This window comes from Acinonyx jubatus, chromosome B1 (genome assembly GCF_027475565.1).
Source record: "Acinonyx jubatus isolate Ajub_Pintada_27869175 chromosome B1, VMU_Ajub_asm_v1.0, whole genome shotgun sequence".
In the NCBI taxonomy this organism is placed as follows: domain Eukaryota; kingdom Metazoa; phylum Chordata; class Mammalia; order Carnivora; family Felidae; genus Acinonyx; species Acinonyx jubatus.
Window position 1 is genome coordinate 19,733,092 of NC_069382.1, and position 17,757 is coordinate 19,750,848.

General features: G+C 35.8%; 1 protein-coding gene and 1 long non-coding RNA gene across 4 annotated transcripts in view; one reads left to right on the top strand and one right to left on the bottom strand.

The window, feature by feature from the left end:
- The first annotated feature begins 281 nt into the window (after nt 1-281).
- FRG1 (FSHD region gene 1) overlaps nt 282-17,757 on the top strand; it is a 34,190-nt gene continuing 16,714 nt past the window's right edge. For 2 of the 3 annotated variants that reach the window (XM_053216346.1, XM_053216348.1), the window contains exons 1-6: nt 282-557; nt 2,813-2,883; nt 10,404-10,529; nt 11,775-11,832; nt 13,249-13,363; nt 17,354-17,458. In XM_053216346.1, coding sequence (XP_053072321.1) covers nt 496-557; nt 2,813-2,883; nt 10,404-10,529; nt 11,775-11,832; nt 13,249-13,363; nt 17,354-17,458 — 537 coding nt within the window. In that variant the 5' untranslated portion in view covers nt 282-495. The remainder of the gene's footprint in view (nt 558-2,812; nt 2,884-10,403; nt 10,530-11,774; nt 11,833-13,248; nt 13,364-17,353; nt 17,459-17,757) is intronic. The other variant, XM_053216347.1, reaches the window with a different exon arrangement.
- Nucleotides 8,304-17,757, bottom strand: part of LOC128314338 (uncharacterized) — a 30,739-nt gene continuing 21,285 nt past the window's right edge. Inside the window, exon 3 of the long non-coding RNA XR_008295867.1 lies at nt 8,304-9,293. This is a non-coding gene — a long non-coding RNA (uncharacterized LOC128314338). The remainder of the gene's footprint in view (nt 9,294-17,757) is intronic.

A 17,757-nucleotide genomic window follows, 5' to 3' on the forward strand; every position in this document is an offset into this window, starting at 1 on the left:
GCTTGTAAGTCGTCCAAGGCCCAAAAATGCATTCTGCCGCGCCAGGTAGTCAGGCCCAGTTCATAGCTAGTAGGAGGAGCACTGATTGAGTCATTTCACCCTCTTGCCCATCAAACTGTCGCCCACCCGGGTGGCCTAGCAGGAGAAAACCACAAGAGGAGCTGAGGTGCCAACCACAGCTATTAGACCCTTTACGCCCACCAGAGGGCGCTCTCTCCTGGCGCTCTTACTTCGAGAAGCCCCAAGCAAATGAACCCTGACGTATTTCGGCCCTCTGCAGTTGCCGTAGTCCCAGAGAGTAAACAGGAAGTAGAATTCAATGGTCAGGTGAAAAACACCGAGGACTCAGAAGGGATTCACTCCCGCGGTAACTTGCGCTTTCCAGGGAGTCTACCCTCTGTTTCTATTTTTGGCACTCCCGCGCGCGTGCCTACTTCAGTGAAGGTATTTTGCCCTGAGCCCGCTCTCACCTCTTTATACAGTGTCCCCTGAACCATGGCCGAATACTCCTATGTGAAGTCCACCAAACTCGTGCTCAAGGGAACCAAGGCTAAGAGGTAAGACCAAAGTTTGTGCGGGAGTTTGTGCGTACTCCGCCCTCCCCTCCCCCGCGGAGACTCTTGCGGAAGCCTTAAGAGATCTGTTATTCATGCTCCCAGCCCCTGGGCCTGGCCCCTGGTCCCACAGGGATTGATGCTGCGACTCCGTTCCTGGCACCTGGACAGACCTGGGCAGACGCCGCCCCAGAGACGCGCCATGACTGTCGCGCCTTCAAAAGGGAGGAGACAGGAAAGCGAGACCCAGGAGCCACGAGTTTGGGTGCCTTGATAAGGTTCCCCTCCAGACCTCCGCATGATGGGGTCTTAGTCTTATGATGTAGGCCATAACAATGAATTCCTTTATTAAAAGCCATTATTTTCACTCTTGTCTCCCGCCTCCCCCAAAAGATTCTTAATTTTTTTTTAACGTTTATTTATCTTTGAGACAGAGAGAGACAGAGCATGAACAGGGGAGGGGCAGGGGAGAGGGAGACACAGAATCCGAAACAGGCTCCAGGCTCTGAGCTGTCAGCCCAGAGCCCGACGCGGGGCTCGAACTCACGGACCGCGAGATCGTGACCTGAGCAGAAGTGGGCCGCCCAACCGACCAAGCCACCCAGGCGCCCAGATTCTTAATTAATTTAATACAATATGCAGATGTGCGTTTTGAGAGGGATATGGGCTCACATCTCGACTGCCACCAGTTGCGACTGCCACTGGTGACTGGCACCAGTTTTGCGATTTGTGGCAAGTTCGTTAACATTCTTGAACTTTCATTTACTCATTTATTAGGAAATATTAGTGGTACTATAAAATAATTCTTAGGATTAGATACCATGTACAGTAACTGGAGCCAAATGCAAGCAAAGGTTGTAGTGATTTGTAATTAGGAGATTTTTAGGAGAAGGTGTCTGCCCATTCCAATCTCCACCTCTCTTTTTACCTGGCCGGTTTGCTCAGGATTGATTATTCATACAAGCGTAAAGCATTTCATCCTGTCTCAGGGACAGTGTTTGGTACTTTTAGGTAAGATGAAAGTGTCAAGGAGCAAGCTGAAACCTCTGCGTTGGGAACTCTGCCTCGGAGTCTGGAATCACAAAGAACTTATCCGGAATAAATCGGAAACTTGTACTCTCTGATTTTACAGGAGAGATGGGAGTTAACTTCTGAAAGTTTATGTTATGGTGAAAATACAAACAAGTGTATCTTATAATTATCACAACTCTATCTTAATTAACACACATACAGCACTTACTCTGTGCCAAGAACTATTCTAAGCACTTTGCTTATAACTTTTTTTTTAACCACCCCTGGATTTTTTTCTTTCTTATTACTGAGATATAATAGATATACCATAAAATTCACCTTTTAAAGTACGGTTTTGTGGTCGTCAGTGTGTTCACAAAGTTCACCACTATCAAGTCGCAGAACATTTTCATCATCTTAGAAGGAAACCCCGTAATCATTAGCCGTCACTCTCCATTTCACTCTTCCCCTAATCTGCTTTCTGTCCATATCAGTTTGTCTGTTCAGAATATGTCATATAAATAGAGTCCTACAGTATGCGGCCGTTTGTATCTGATTTCATCCACATTGTAGCATGTATCACTACTCTTATTTTTATGGCTGAATAATATTCCACTGTATAGATACAACACATTTTGTTTATTTATTCATTAGTTGATGGACATTGGGTTGTTTCCACTTTTTGGCATTATGAATAATGCTGCTATGAATATTGTTATAAAATTTTCGTGTCGACATGTGTTTTCATTTCTCTTAGGTATATACCTAGGAGTAAATTGTTAGGTCATATGGTAACTCTGTATTTAACTTTTTGAAGAACCCCAAACTGTTTCCTAAAGTGGTTATACCATTTTACATTTTTACCAGCAATATATGAAGGTATGAGTTAACTCTCAGTCCTCACAGTAAACTTAAGAGCAGTTAAATTATTATCCTCATTTTATAGGTGAGAAACTGACAAGAGATTAAGTCGTTTTCCAAAAGTCAGAGAGCTCAGAAATGACAGTATCAGGATTAAAAAGGCAGTCTGGCTCCAGAGTGTGTTCTCTTAACTATAACACAATACATACAGGATCAGAAGTGAGTTCTCAGGATTAGAAGTAAGAGGGTATATCAGTGTAGATAACTGTAAATCAATAACTCATAAATCTATGGTCAGCTTAAAAGATTCCTCTAAGATTCCATTTTGTGATACTTAACATCAAATTCATATTTCTAAACTCAGCTATATGAATTATCTCCTGCAGTAAGAAGAAAAAGAGCAAAGAGAAGAAGAGAAAAAGAGAAGAAGATGAAGAAACTCAGCTTGATATTGTTGGTAAGTTTTCTCTACTTTTTAAAAATTTTTTACGTTTAGATTTACTTTTGAGACAGAAAGAGACAGAGCATGAGTGGGGGAGGGGCAGAGAGAGGGAGACACAGAATCCCAAGCAGGCTCCAGGCTCTGAGCTGCCAGCACAGAGCCCGACACGGGGCTTGAACCCATGACCACGAGATCATGACCTGAGCCGAAGACCAACGCTCAACCGACTGAGCCACCCAGGCGCCCCATCTTTTTTTTTTTTTTTATTATTTTTTGAGGGGGGGGGGTACGAGCAGGGGAGGGGCAGAGAGAGAATCCGTGGACTTGATACCACTACCCGTGAGATCATGACCTGAGTCAAAATCAAGAGTCAGATGCTTAACTGACTGAGCCACCCAGGTCCCCCAGTTTTCTATACTTTACTCTGCAAAAAGTTAACACAGGTTGAGATGCCTTTAAAAATATTTTCTTAAGGACACCTGGGTTGCTCATTCAGTTGAGCATCCAACTCCGGCTCAGGTCACGATCTCTCAGTCTGGAAGTTCGAGCCTCGCATCGGGCTCTGTGCCGACAGCTCAGAGCCTGGAGCCTGTTTCAGATGCTGTGTCGCCCTCTCTCTCTGACCCTCCCCCATTCATGCTCTGTCTCTCTCTCTGTCTCAACAAAATGGATAAACATTAAAAAAAAAAAAAAAATTCTTAGTTAGGGATTAAGTAGTATAAAGAAAGTCAAAAGAACTTATGACCTGTTTATAGTTTTCTTAAAGTGTTGAATATTATTTACAGTTGTGGATCCCTTTTATTGTCTGCCACAGTACATGTCACTGATGCCTTTTTTTCATCATCAGAACAAAACACAGAGAAAGGAAACACAGCTCTCTGATTTAAAATACGATAATGCCATAATATCCTAGAGATTCTGAACATAATTTTAAAGACCTGTTATAAATATTATCTAATCAAATATATTTCACAAATTATTTTCTTTGAACGTCTATGCATTTTAATTGTAGAAGCCAGTGATATGCATGTCCCTAAAGGAACAGTAATGGATAGCGAAAGTGATTATTTTGTATACCGTGAAATGAATGAAAATCTTCATTGAACAGAACAGAGCATCTCAGTGGCCTGTAAATGGTACCAGAGATAAACTGACCCAAACACTTTTAACCAGCCTGTTTTCTATTCAGTCCTTCTATCCTTTCCACATCTATACTTTAAGGCAATTTTTTTCCTCTTTTAAAACTGGGCCAGTTGCATTTTGAAATTTCATAAATTATGGCTCCTTCACATTTTATATGAAATGGTATAAAGCTAATATTCTAGAAAATCTCACTTTATTTTGAAATAGCAAATCAACAATTCTCAAATTAGAGTAGATATTTTGGCTAGATATCTAGACATGGAGCTACTATGTCAAAAGATAGGTGAATATTTAACTGTATAAGAAACCACCAAGAATTTTTGAAAGTGGTTGCGCCATTTTATACCCCTCACCAAGAATTGATACAGTTCTGTTATCAGTCTTTGCTCCCAGTCTGTGATTTGACTTTTAATTTGCTGAAATGGAATTTTTCTAAAAGCAAAAGTTAGAAATTTTTTTCAACTGTAATAAAATTCACACGTGACATTGTATTAGTGTTAGGTGTACAACATCATGATTTGATATATATATATACATATATATATAAGTTTTCAGTTTTTATAAAACTTTATTACCTTTTTTTTCTATTATGGCTACCACCTTATGTCTTCAGTCTAAGAAATTAACACTCCAAAGTCATGAAGAAATTCTTATATATTTTCTTTAAAAATCTTCATAGTTTGAGCTTTTACATTAGATCTGTGATCTATTTCAAATTAATTTTTGGTATGGTGTAAGGAGTCAGGGTTCTTTTTTTTAATGTTTATTTATTTATTTTGAGGGGGGTGGAGCAGAGAGAGAGGAAGAGAAAGAGAATCCTAAGCAGGCTCCACACTCTCAGCACATTGCCAAACCTGGGGCTTGAACTCACAAACTGAGATCATAACCTGAGCTGAAATCAAGAATTGGATGCTTACCTAGCTGTGCCACCCAGGCACCCCAGAGGTTCTTTTTTCATTTTTTCATATTGATATCCAATTGTTCCAGCACCACTGTTGAACACTTTCCTTTTCCATTAAACTTCTTTGATATATTTGTCAAAAATCAGTTGACTTTATATGTGTTGACATATTTCTGTTCCATTGATTCGTCTGTTATTCTACTGATATATTTGTCTTGATTACTGTCACTTCATAATGTTTTGAAATCAGGTGATGTCTTCAAGGTTTATCCATATTGTAGCATGTGTCAGAATTTCCTTCATTTTTAAGACTGAATAATACTCCATTGTGCACATTGACCACATTTCGTTTATCCATTCATCTTTCAATGGACACATGGGTTGCTTCCACTTTTTGACTGTTGTGAATAATTCTGCGATGAATATGGCTGTACAGATACCTCTTCAAAGCAAAGCTTTCAATTCTTTTGGTCATATATCTGGAAGTGGAATTGCTGGATCATATGGTAGTTCCGTTTTTAGTTTTTTGAGGAAACTCCATACCGTTTGCATAGTGGTTGTACCATTTGACATTCCCACCGACAGTGCATGGGGGTTCCATTTTCTCCATATCCTCACCAACACTTATTATTTCTGGTTTCATGATAATACCCATCATAACGGGTATGAAATGGTATCTCATTACGGTTTCAGTTTGCATTTCCCTAGTGATTAGCAGTATCAAGCAATTTTCATGTGCTCATTGGCCATTTGTATATCTTCTTTGGAGAAATATCTATTCAAGTCCTTTGCCCATTTTTTGAACTGAGTTTCAAGTGTTCTTTATATATTCTGGATATTAATCCCTTAATAGATATGTGATTTACAAATATTTTCTCCTATTCTGTGGGTTGTCTTTTTGCTCTGTTGATAGTGTCCTGTGGTGCACAAAAGATTTTCATTTTGATGAGTCTAATTTGTCTTAGTTTTCTTTTGTTGTTTGTGCCTTTGGTGTCCTATGAAAGAAATGATTGCCAAATCTAATATCATGAGGCTTCTACCATATGTTTTCTTTTAAGAGTTTTATAGTTTTAACTCATAAATTTAGGTCTTTGATCCATTTTGAATTAATTTGTATATATGATATCAGGTAAAGTCCAACTTCATATAAGTGAAAATTTTACTAATTTTTTATTGGTTACAAAAATCCTTCCCTGTTTAGATGAATAGGAAATCTTGTGCAGTGTGATAAATTCAATTTTTAAAAACTTTGTTGTATGGAAATTTTCAAACTAATACATAAGTAGAAAAAAATAATGAATTTCCCATGTGCCCATACCCCCATCATTAGTAATGATCATTATTTTGACAGTCTTGTTTCATTTACATACTTTACTACTCTGAAATAATACCCTATACACACTTCTTTCTGGAGAATTTTTATTTTATTTTATTTTGTTTTATTTTTTTAAATGTTTTATTTATTTATTTTGGGAGAGAGAGAGTACTCATGAGCAGAGGGAGGGGCAAAGAGAGGGAGAGAGAGAATCCCAAGCAGGCTGTACACCATCAGCATGGAGCTTGACACAGGGATCTGTCTCATGAACCATGAGATCATGACCTGAGCTGAAATTAAGAGTTGGACAACCAACTAACTAAACCACCCTGGCATCCCCTGGAGAATTTTAAAGTAAAACACAAGTATTATGTCATTCTATCCATGTATACATAAATGTACATTGCTTATAAAGTCAGTCCCTCTCTCTCTTCTGTTTTGCTCTGCCTTTTAATACATAAGAGTATGTCATTATCAGACCTAACAAAATTAATAAGAATTCCTTAATGTCCATCTAATATCTCATTAATGACTGATACATTTCTTCTTTAGCCAAAGTACAATTTAGTTTCATACTCAACAGAGAAAATGTGGAAGCTTTTCCTCTAAGACCAGGAACAAGACAAGGATACCTACTCTTGCCACTTGTATCCAACACAGTATTGGAAATCCTAGCCAAAGCAAGTAGGCAAAAAAGAAAAAAGAAAGAAAAAGCATCTAGATCAGAAAAGAAGAAATAAAACTGTCACTGTAGACTGATGATATGATCTTATATATAGAAAACCCTAAAGACTCTACCAAAAAACTGTTAGAACTAATAAATGAATTCAGTACAGTTGCAGGATATAAAATAAACATACAGAAATCTGTTGCATTTCTGTACGCTAATAATGAATTACCAGAAAGAGAAATTAATCCCATTTACAATTGCACCAAAAAGAATAAAATATCTAGGTATAAATTTAACCAAGGATGTGAAAAACCTGTACTTGAAAACTATGACAGTGATAGAAGAAATTGAAGAGGACAGACAAATGGAGAGAGCCCATGCTCATGGATCAGAAGAATTAAACTGTTAAAAGCAATTACTGCAAGGCAATCTGCAAATTCACTGCAATCCCTATCAAATTTCCAGTGGCATTTTTCACAAATAATGAATAAACAATCCTAAAAGTTGTATGAAACCACAAATACCCCAGATAGCTAACAAGCTAGAGAAAGAATAAGGCTGGAGGAACCATACTTCCTGATTTCAAACTATATTACAAAGCTGTACTAATCAAAAAGGTTGTGTATTAGCATAAAAACAATACATAGATCAATAGAACAGAAAGAACAAAAAGCCCAGAAACAAACTCATACAATAAACATAGAAATGCATATATCTTTTTGAATTAGTGTTTTTGTTTTCTTTGAGTAAATATCCAGTAGTGGAATTCCTGGATGGCATGGTAATTGTATTTTTAAATTTTTGAGGAAACCCCATACTCTTTTCCACAGTGGTTGTTCTACTTCACATTCCCACCAACAATGCGCAAGCGTTCATTTTTCTCCACATCTTTGCCAACACTTGTTATTTCTTGTCTTTTTTAGTTTAGCCATTCTAACAGGTGTTAAAATCCTATCTCATTGTGGTTTTAATTTGCATTTCCCTCATGATTAGTGATGTTAAGCATTTTCTGCGTGTCTGTTGGCCATCTGTATGTCTTATTTGGAAAATTTTCTATTCAGGTCCTCTGCCTATTTTTTAATTGGATTATTTGGATTTTTTTGGTGTTCACTTGTGTAAGTTTTTTTTTTTTTTTAATTTTTTTTTTAAGGTTTATTTTTTATTTTTGAGACAGAGAGAGACAGAGCATGAACAGGGGGAGGGTCAGAGAGAGAGGGAGACACAGAATCTGTAACAGGCTCCAAGCTCTGAGCTGTCAGCACAGAGCCCGACGCGGGGCTAGAACTCACAGACCGCGAGATCATGACCTGAGCTGAAGTCAGATGCTTAACCGACTGAGCCACCCAGGCGCCCCCTTTTTTTTTTTTTTGATCTTTTTTTTTTTTAAGGTATATTTTTTATTTTTGAGACAGAGAAACAGAGCATGAATGGGGGAGGGTCAGAGAGAGAGGGAGACACAGAATCTGAAACAGGTTCCAGGCTCTGAGCTGTCAGCACAGAGCCCGTTGTGTAAGTTCTTTATACAGTTTGGATATTAACCCCTTATTGGATGTATCACTTGCAACTAGCTTCTCCCATTCAGTAGGTTGCCTTTTTTGTTTCGTCGATGGTTTCCTTCACTGGGCAAAAGCTTTTCATTTTGGTATAGTCTCAATAGTTTAATTGTGCTCTTGTTTCTTTTGCCAGAGGAGACATATCTAGAAAAATGTTATCTATGACTGATGTCAAAGAATCGGAGGGATGGATACTTGCCTATGTTTTCTTGTAGGAATTTTATGGATTCGGGTCTCACATTTAGGTCTTTATTTTGAATTTATTTTTGTATGTGGTGTAAGAAAGAGGTCCAGTTCCCTAGTATCATTTGCTGAAGATTGTCTTCCCCATTCTATATTCTTGCCGTCTTTGTCATAAATTAATTTACCATAAAAGTGTGGCTTATTTCTGGACTCTATTTTGTTCCATTGATCTATGTGTCTGTTTTGATGCCAGTATCATGTTTTTATTACCACAGCTTTGTAGTATATCGTAAAATCTAGGATTGTGATTCCTCCAGCTTTGTTCTTTTTCAAGATTGCTTTGGCTCTTCGGGATCTTTTGTGATTCCATAAATTTTAGGATTATTCTAATTCTGTGAAAAATGTTAGTATTTTGATAGGGATTGCATTTATGTGCAGCATGGATGGGGAATAGGTGAAAGAGAATTAAAAGTACACTTACCTTGGGGCACCTGGGTGGTTCAGTCGGTTGAGCGTCCAACTCTTGATTTCGGCTTAGGTCATGATCCCACAGTTTGTGAATTCGAGCCCCACATTGGGCCTCTGTGTTGACGGTGTGGAGTCTGCTTTGGATTCTCTGCCTTCCTTTCTCTCTGCTCTCTCTCTCTGCTCATTCGTACTCTGTCTCTCAAAATAAATAAACATTAAAAAAAAATTTTAAAAAATAGTACACTTATCTTGATGAGCACTGAGAAATGTACGGAATTACTGAATTATTATAGTGTACATATGAAACTAATGTAACACTGTATATTGTACTTGAATTTTAAAATGAATAAAAAAAAGAAACCCATTTCTATTTGTATATCTAGTGTATATGGCTTCTCATTTTGTTTCTAATCTAAAATATTGGTTAAGAATACTGTGCTAGACCATTAAAAAAAAGAATGAAGTCTTGCCATTTGCAACGATGTGGATGGAGCTAGAAAGTATCATGTTAAGCCTAGTAAGTCAGAGAAAGACAGATACCATATGATTTCACTCATATGTGGAATTTAAGAAACAAAACAGATGAACACAGGGGAAAAAAGAGAAAGGGAGAAGCCAGAAAACAGACTCTTTAACTATAGAGGACAAAATGAGGGTTGCTGGAAGGGAGGTGGGTGGGGGCATGGTGACAGGTATTAAGGAGGGCATTTGTTGTGATGAGCACTGGGTGTTGTATGTAAGTGATGAATCACTAATTTATACACCTGAAATGAAGATTATACTGTATGTTAACTAACTGGAATTTAAATAAAAACTTGAAAAAAAAATACTGTGCTGGGAAGTCTTTCTGGAGGGTTACATAAGAAACAGGTTATTACAGTCATTGCCTCTGAAAAGTAATCATGGATGGCTGGGGGATGGAATGAAAGAGACTATTCTCTATCATTTTGTGTCTTCACATGCTCTGCTATTTTATGTTAGAAAAAAAATGTAATCTTCATTGTGGTGGTAGTCATATCTATACACATACACATATAAACACCCAGATGAGTATGTGTAAAACTGATGAAATCTGAATAAGGCTCATGGTTTGTATAAAGGGTAATCTCCTGGCTTTGATATCGTACTATATAGTCATGCAAGATGTTACCACTGGGAGAATTGAATAAAGGGTATAGAGATTGTTCTGTATTGTTTCTTACAAATGCAAAGTTGAAAGTTTTAAAAAATAAGTTACAACAGCAAGAACAAATAACCTTGTATCAAATCTAACAAATTTAAAATACTGATTTTACTTTTTAGGAATCTGGTGGACAGTAACAAACTTTGGTGAAATTTCAGGAACCATAGCAATTGAAATGGATAAAGGAACCTATATACACGCACTTGACAATGGACTTTTTACACTGGGAGCTCCACATAAAGAAGGTTTGTGTCTAGTAAAAGCAATGAAAGGGAAAAGACCACTGACACTATATATTTTATGACATTCATTCACTTAGGCCAAATTCTAACTAATATCCAGTATATTCCAAAGAAACAAATCCATTGCATTTGACTCTCCACCTTTTTTCCTTCCTTAATATTTATCACATATTGACAGATCCTTCTTTTTTAGTTATAAACATTTGAAAACATTCTATATGGTTCCAGAAGAGTATCTCTAGAAATTGAAAACAATATGAATAATTGAAATTGAAAGGGAAACCTGGTTGAGTCAAAGCTTTGATTCCTTTATTCTTTGGACCTTTTACCAAAACTAACCTGGAGCATTATTGACAACTTAAAGTTTTGTTATTCCTTCTAGCACACCAGAATAAGCACTAATGAGATATGAAGTAACTGAAGATAAAAAGCAGTATGTTTTGGTCTGAATGTCCATCCCTTGAATAAGTTAAAGCATTTACTTTTTTAAATATTAAGTGCTTATTTGTCTATGTACTGAGTGCATTTTATATATATATATATTTTTAAGTTTATTTATTTTGAGAGAGAGAGAGAGAGAGAGAGAGCACACAAGCAGGGGAAGGGCAGAGAGAAAGAGAGAATCCCAAGCAGGCTCCGCATCATCCACGCAGAGCCTGATGTGGGGCTCGAACTCACTAACTGCAAGATCATGACCTGAGCCGAGATCAAGAGCCAGACACTTTTTCTTTATTTATTTAGGAGCCGGACACTTAACCAACCATGCCACCCAGGCATCCCTGTACTGAGTGCATTTTAAAACACAAAAAGAAAATAACTTTTTTTAATGTTTATTTATTCTTAGAGAGAGCACAATGTGGGAGGGACAGAGAGAGAGGGAGGCACAGAATCCGAAGCAGGCTCCAGGCTCTGAGCTGTCAGAGCCTAACACAGGGCTCAAACTCATGAACTGTGAGATTATGACCTGAACTGAAGTTGGATGCTTAACGCATTGAGCCACCCAGGTGCCCCAAAAAGAAAATATCTTATAAGCCTAAGCATCATGCTGACTTACCTATTCAGGATGTAAAACTAATATTGTAGTTATAAGGAGATAAAGTAGATCTTGATACTTTGAATCTGAATAGTATATTGTATCAAAATACCCTTAATTTTAAGAGAAAATATTTTTTTTAAAGCTGAAGAATATCTTTACATGTATATTTGTAACAAATGTCAAATTATTTCACAATGCTTTTTTCTCCATAGTTGATGAGGGCCCTAGTCCTCCAGAGCAGTTTACAGCTGTCAAATTGTCTGATTCCAGGTAACTAAGTTGAACTATAATTAATAACCTTTTATTTTTTTTCATTTTATTCACTGAAAAATTCCAATATATAGCTAATTAATTAAGTCAACTTAATTCCACAGAGTAATTTTGAGGTAAAAAACAAAACAATCTTTTTGAAGTGTATTTTGTGAAATTTTAAACTTACAATATGTATATATCCCATATTTAGGTATTATTAAATTTCATTTGCAGTTACTGTGTCTTCGAAAGAGAATTAAAGCTCCAAATAAAAGCATACACGATGATTCCTAGCAATATATAATATTAGGCTAGAAAGAAATGAAGATTAATACTGTCACAGGCCAAATAAGATGTAGATTAGAAGAAAGATCATGTGAAGAAAACAGATATAAGGCACAACGGAGTCTGATGTTGCTGTGATATGTAAACTCACTGGTCAGAAGTCAAGAGAGAAACAGGAAGATAGAAGAAAGGAGTATTGTTAAAACCAGTAGAGAATGTTACATAGTCATAAAGAGCAAAAGAATATTTTACTCACTAGTTTTACAACCACTGCATAAGCTGACTTTTTATGTTCTCACAGCGCAAAAGTACAGAATGATACTTTGGGTAGTACACGCAGAAATGGAATTTCAGTATTCTAATAATTAGCTGCATCAACATGATAATGATTCGTATTATATTAACTATAAGTGAATATAAAATCAATCCCTTGGCATCATAAAGGATTGGTAGACTAAGAAGTTAGAAACCATATTTTTTTCTTTAAAAAAATCACATTATTACTTCTATACTTTCCTTCAGTGGCAAATAAGTATGGTGGAAGAATAAAAGCAGAAGAATAATAAATAAACACTAACTTCTTTACAATTGGAGGAAAAAACAAAAAGGGCAAATGAAAATATTTGCAATAACCTTAACAAGCAATGAATTTTTATTCTTCCCATGTGTGTACAGGATTCATAATACTAAGAAAAAATAGACACCAATAGAAAAATGAACAAAAAGATAAAAACTAAAAAGGAAAGAAAAAGAAGTACAAATATCACTTACAATGATTAAAATATAAAATAGGATACTATTTTTCCTATATCTTGTATTCCAGTTTTTTAAAGTTATAATATTAAAAGATCTGTGGTAAAACAATACTCTTCTGTTTTGAGGTGAGAATGTTAAGTTGATAGAATTTTTTTTCTGGGAAGTGATTTGATAGCATGCAACGGGAGCTTTATAATTAGAATATAAAATTATGTCAAGAGAACTACACTTTCTGATATGGTAGTCACTAGGCACATATGCTTTTGATAACTTTCATTTTTAAATTTTTGGATTTTTCTGGAATTATATTATACACACCCACATTTATTTTTATGTTCCATATTTAATTTTCTTTTTCTTAGTCTGTAACATTTCTTTTCTGTTAATCTAAAGAATTGCCCTGAAATCTGGCTATGGAAAATACCTTGGTATTAATTCAGACGGACTTGTTGTGGGGCGTTCGGATGCAATTGGACCAAGAGAACAATGGGAACCAGTCTTTCAAGATGTAAGTGCTATTGTTGTTTATAATAAAACTTCTTGTCAAGGTAAGATACAGTCTTTAACAGTCAATGAGAGTATATATTCTAAAAAACAACAAAAAAAGAATGTAATAATATACATTAAATTGGAGAAAACCAATATGAACTCATAACCTTAAAAAGATGTCACAAAAAAAGATGTCAAAAAATAGTACAACACAGCAAAATAAATAATCAACAAAATGAAAAGACAACCTATAAAATGAGAAAATATATTTGCAAACTGTATTTCTGATAAGGGATGATATCCAAAATATATTAAGAACTGATGTAACTCAATATCAAAAAAAAACCCAGTTTTAAAAAATGAGCAAAAGACCTGACTAGACTTTTTTCCCAAAAAAGATATATGAAAAGCCAACAGGTATATGAAAAGATGCTCAACATTGCTAGTTGTTAGGGAAATGAGAACCAAAAGCACAGTAAGATGTCACTTCATGACCCTTAGCATGGCTATCTTCAAAAAGACGAGAGATAAATGCTTTTGAGGATGTGGAGAAAAGGGAACCTTTGTGCATTGTTGGTGGGATTGTAAACTAGTACAGCCAAATGGAAAACAGTGTGGAGTCTCCTCAAAAAATTAAAAATAGAATTACCACATGATCCAACAATCTCGTGTCTGAGAATATATCCAAAGGAAACAAAAAGACTAACTTGAAAAGGTATCTGCACCACCATGTTTATAGGGGTATTATTTACAAGAGCCAAGACATGGAGACAAGTTAGGCATCCACTGACAAATGGATAAAGAAGTTGTGGTGTATATATATATATACACATATATACATACATACACACAATGGAATAATATTCAGCCATAAAAGATGAGTAAATCTTGCCATGTGCAACAGCATGGGTGGACCTTGAGGACGTTATGCTAAGTGAAATAAGTCAGACAGAGAAAGACAACTGTAGGATCTCCCTTACATGTGGGATCTTAAATAACAATAATAAGATAAATAAATCACTTAAACTCAGAAAAAGACGTTGGACTTGTGGTTACCAGAGTGAGAGGTGCTGGGAGCAAGAATCAGAGGAGGAAGGTGGCCAAAAGGTACAGACTTACAGTTACAAGATAAATACAATAAGTGCCAGGGATATAATGTGTAGCATGAGGACCACAGCTGACCTTGCTATATAATAAAGTGGAAAGTTAAGAGAGTAAATCCTGAGTTCTCATCATAAGGAAAAATTTTTTTTTCCATTTTATGCTTTCTTTTTATTGTAACTGCAGGAGATGATGGGTCTAACTAAACTTACTGAAATAATCATTTCACAACATGCCTAAGTCAAACCATTTTGCTGTATGTCTTAAACTTATACACAGTGATTTTGTCAGTTATATCTCAATAAAACTGGGGGGGAAATAGTGTAACGAAAATAGCAAAAATACTTTTGCCCACCATCATTTCTGTATACCCTTGGTGCCTGGATTCAGTTCTTATTTTTCATTAAAGATTCCAGATTTCTCAGAGGATAGCCCATTTTATGTCTTGGGGCAGGAAAATAGGATAGTTCAGGAATACCTTCTTAAAAGAAATTATGGATGCTTTCAAAAACATTAGAAACTGTGGTAAGAGAACAGTGGAGCAAGCTTATGGCCAGCTTGTGACAATCTGTGCATAAAATAGTACATAGTGATAATAATGGTTCACTGAAATCAAATTAGTCTATAAACATCTGAGTTCATGGTAAAACTCAAAAGCAAATAGTGTACAAAAAGTTTTAGTACAAAAGAAGGATGAAGATAATATATTAATTTTTATTGATCTTAGTAAATAGGCACTTAGCAATGGAAGGATATTTTGTTAAGTCTATGTTTATTCAGAATACCTAAGTTCCAAAAAAAAATAATAATATATAAGTTCCTTTTTCTGCTTGTGTAAGCAGTTAGGATTGAACAAAAATATACCAGAGCTAAAACAGTCTCCTAGCTAAAGGAGATACTATATCAAGCTCTATACAGAGTTCTATATAGCTCTATATATTTAGATCTATACAGAGCTAAAAGGAGATACTGTATTGAGAACAGGAAGGATAGGTAGCCACCAGTAGAAGAGGAGTTTGGTAACTGTGTAGAACCATTGGGAATAGACAATAACGAATTCAAAATATGATCCCACGGTGTTTCCATATGCCAAACATCCCCCAAAAGAGAGAATTATTTATTTATTTATTTATTTTTAATTTTTTTTTTTTAACGTTTATTTATTTTTGAGACATAGAGAGACAGAGCATGAACAGGGGAGGGTCAGAGAGAGGGAGACACAGAATCTGAAACAGGCTCCAGGCTCTGAGCTGTCAGCACAGAGCCCAAGGCGGGGCTCGAACTCGTGGACCGTGAGATCATGACCTGAGCCAAAGTCGGCCGTTCAACCGACTGAGCCACCGAGGTGCCCCAAGAAAGAATTATTTAGACTCATTCCCTCATCCCCTAGGATAAAATCTCTGGGTCAGTAACTTTCAAACTTTTTTTGACCTCAGTCCAGTGAGAAAAACATTTTTACATTGCAGCCCAGTACACACATTGTACTTAATACCTATTTAATCTTCGTGTTGTGCACTTCAATATTTTCTATTCTGTTGTACTTTTTTTGTGTCTTTTTTTTTTTTTTTTTTAAATACTGGGCAGGACCCACTAAATTGATTTCATGAACCACTTATGGATTGCAACTCCTTCTAGGTGATCTTACCACTATAATAAGGTACTTTCAATAAAAATTATATCAACAGAAAAGACCAGTGTATCATCAGGCCAGCATGATGATAACCCAGACACTACCACTCCTACAGAATGTTTGGGAAGTTCATTTGCACTTTGTTTTGGGGAAAGACACTAACTTTTAATATTTAAATGAAAAAGACACATAAAAGTTCCTGATGGAACAAGGAAAACTTGATTGCTAAGAGGGATTCAGCTTTAAATTACGAGTTTAAATTACACTGGACAATACAGCCATACCCCGCACACCAAGTGTTGTCCAGATGGTAGAAAGCCCAGCCCTGGCCACCTTAATAAGAAAATCAATCACATCCACTGTTACTAGCCCTTTTGTAACTGAGTGTGATATAAAGTTATTAATACATTTTGTAATGATTGTAAATATTTTGTCCGTTTAAGGTACTCAAAGTTTTGCAAGTCATAATTAAGCCTTATATTTGTTAAGGAAACTTAATTAAATCTCGGTTTAGATACACGAGAAAATTCGTTTTCACGTTTTGCCTTTTAGAATCTGTATAACACAGTGGGCATTGAACAACTGAAAAGAGTATGACAAGGCGTGTGGGTGGCTCAGTCGGTTAAGCAGCCAACTTCGGCTTGGGTTATGATCTTGTATTTGAACCACGTATGGGGCTGTCAGCACAGAGCCCACTTCAGATCCTCTGTCTTCTCTCTCTGCCCCTTTCCTGTTCATGCACTCTCTCTCTCTGTCTCTCTTAAAAATAAACATTAAAAAAAATAAAAAGAGTATGAATATTTCTGGCCACATAAAAAAGTCCCTCAGACATTAATTCTTAACATTTTGAGCAGTAAATTCAAAGGCACCAAAAGTTAGCTTTTATTTTTATATTTTCTAATTATGAAGAAAATTTTACTTAAAACAGTACTTTTGAGTAAACTACTGTGAATTTTATAATTTGTATTGTTTTAAAAACTATTTTTCAAGCTGAACTAAATCATTTATACTCTCAATAGATCTTTGAGGCCAAAGGAAACAATTCTATTTCATCTTATTAACAGAATGAATATACTAAAAATGTTTATTGTGGTTATCTTTGAATAGAAAGATTATAGGTGATTTGGTGTTCTTTTCTGTATGTCTTTATTTTCTATGTTTTCTCCAAATTCTTTTTGCTGATTACTTTTAGACTTGGGGGTAAGAGTAGAATTTCATTCTCAAGATATAAGAATTATTTTGTAGGTATTCCTGTGACTTTTTTGTTTTGTTTTACAGGGGAAAATGGCCCTATTGGCCTCAAATAGCTGTTTTATTAGATGCAACGAAGCAGGTGATATAGAAGCGAAAAGTAAAACAGCAGGAGAAGAAGAAATGATAAAGGTAATCATGACTTTTTATACATTAATACATGTCACATATATATCTCTTTAAAATGTTGAATAGTCATTTGCCATCACTTTTAAAGATGTAATGCATAGTTTCTTATACTATGATCCAAATAACCTTTATTTTTAATTATAAATCCCATAACTGGTGGCTGGTTTGTACCATGCGGTAGAAAAATTACTCTATATCTTACCCCCATGTATTAGTATTTTGCCACATGCTTTTTAGGCCTATATTTTCTTTTTAAAGCCTGAATTTTAAAATTTAGTTTTTTAAATAGGTACGTTCACATG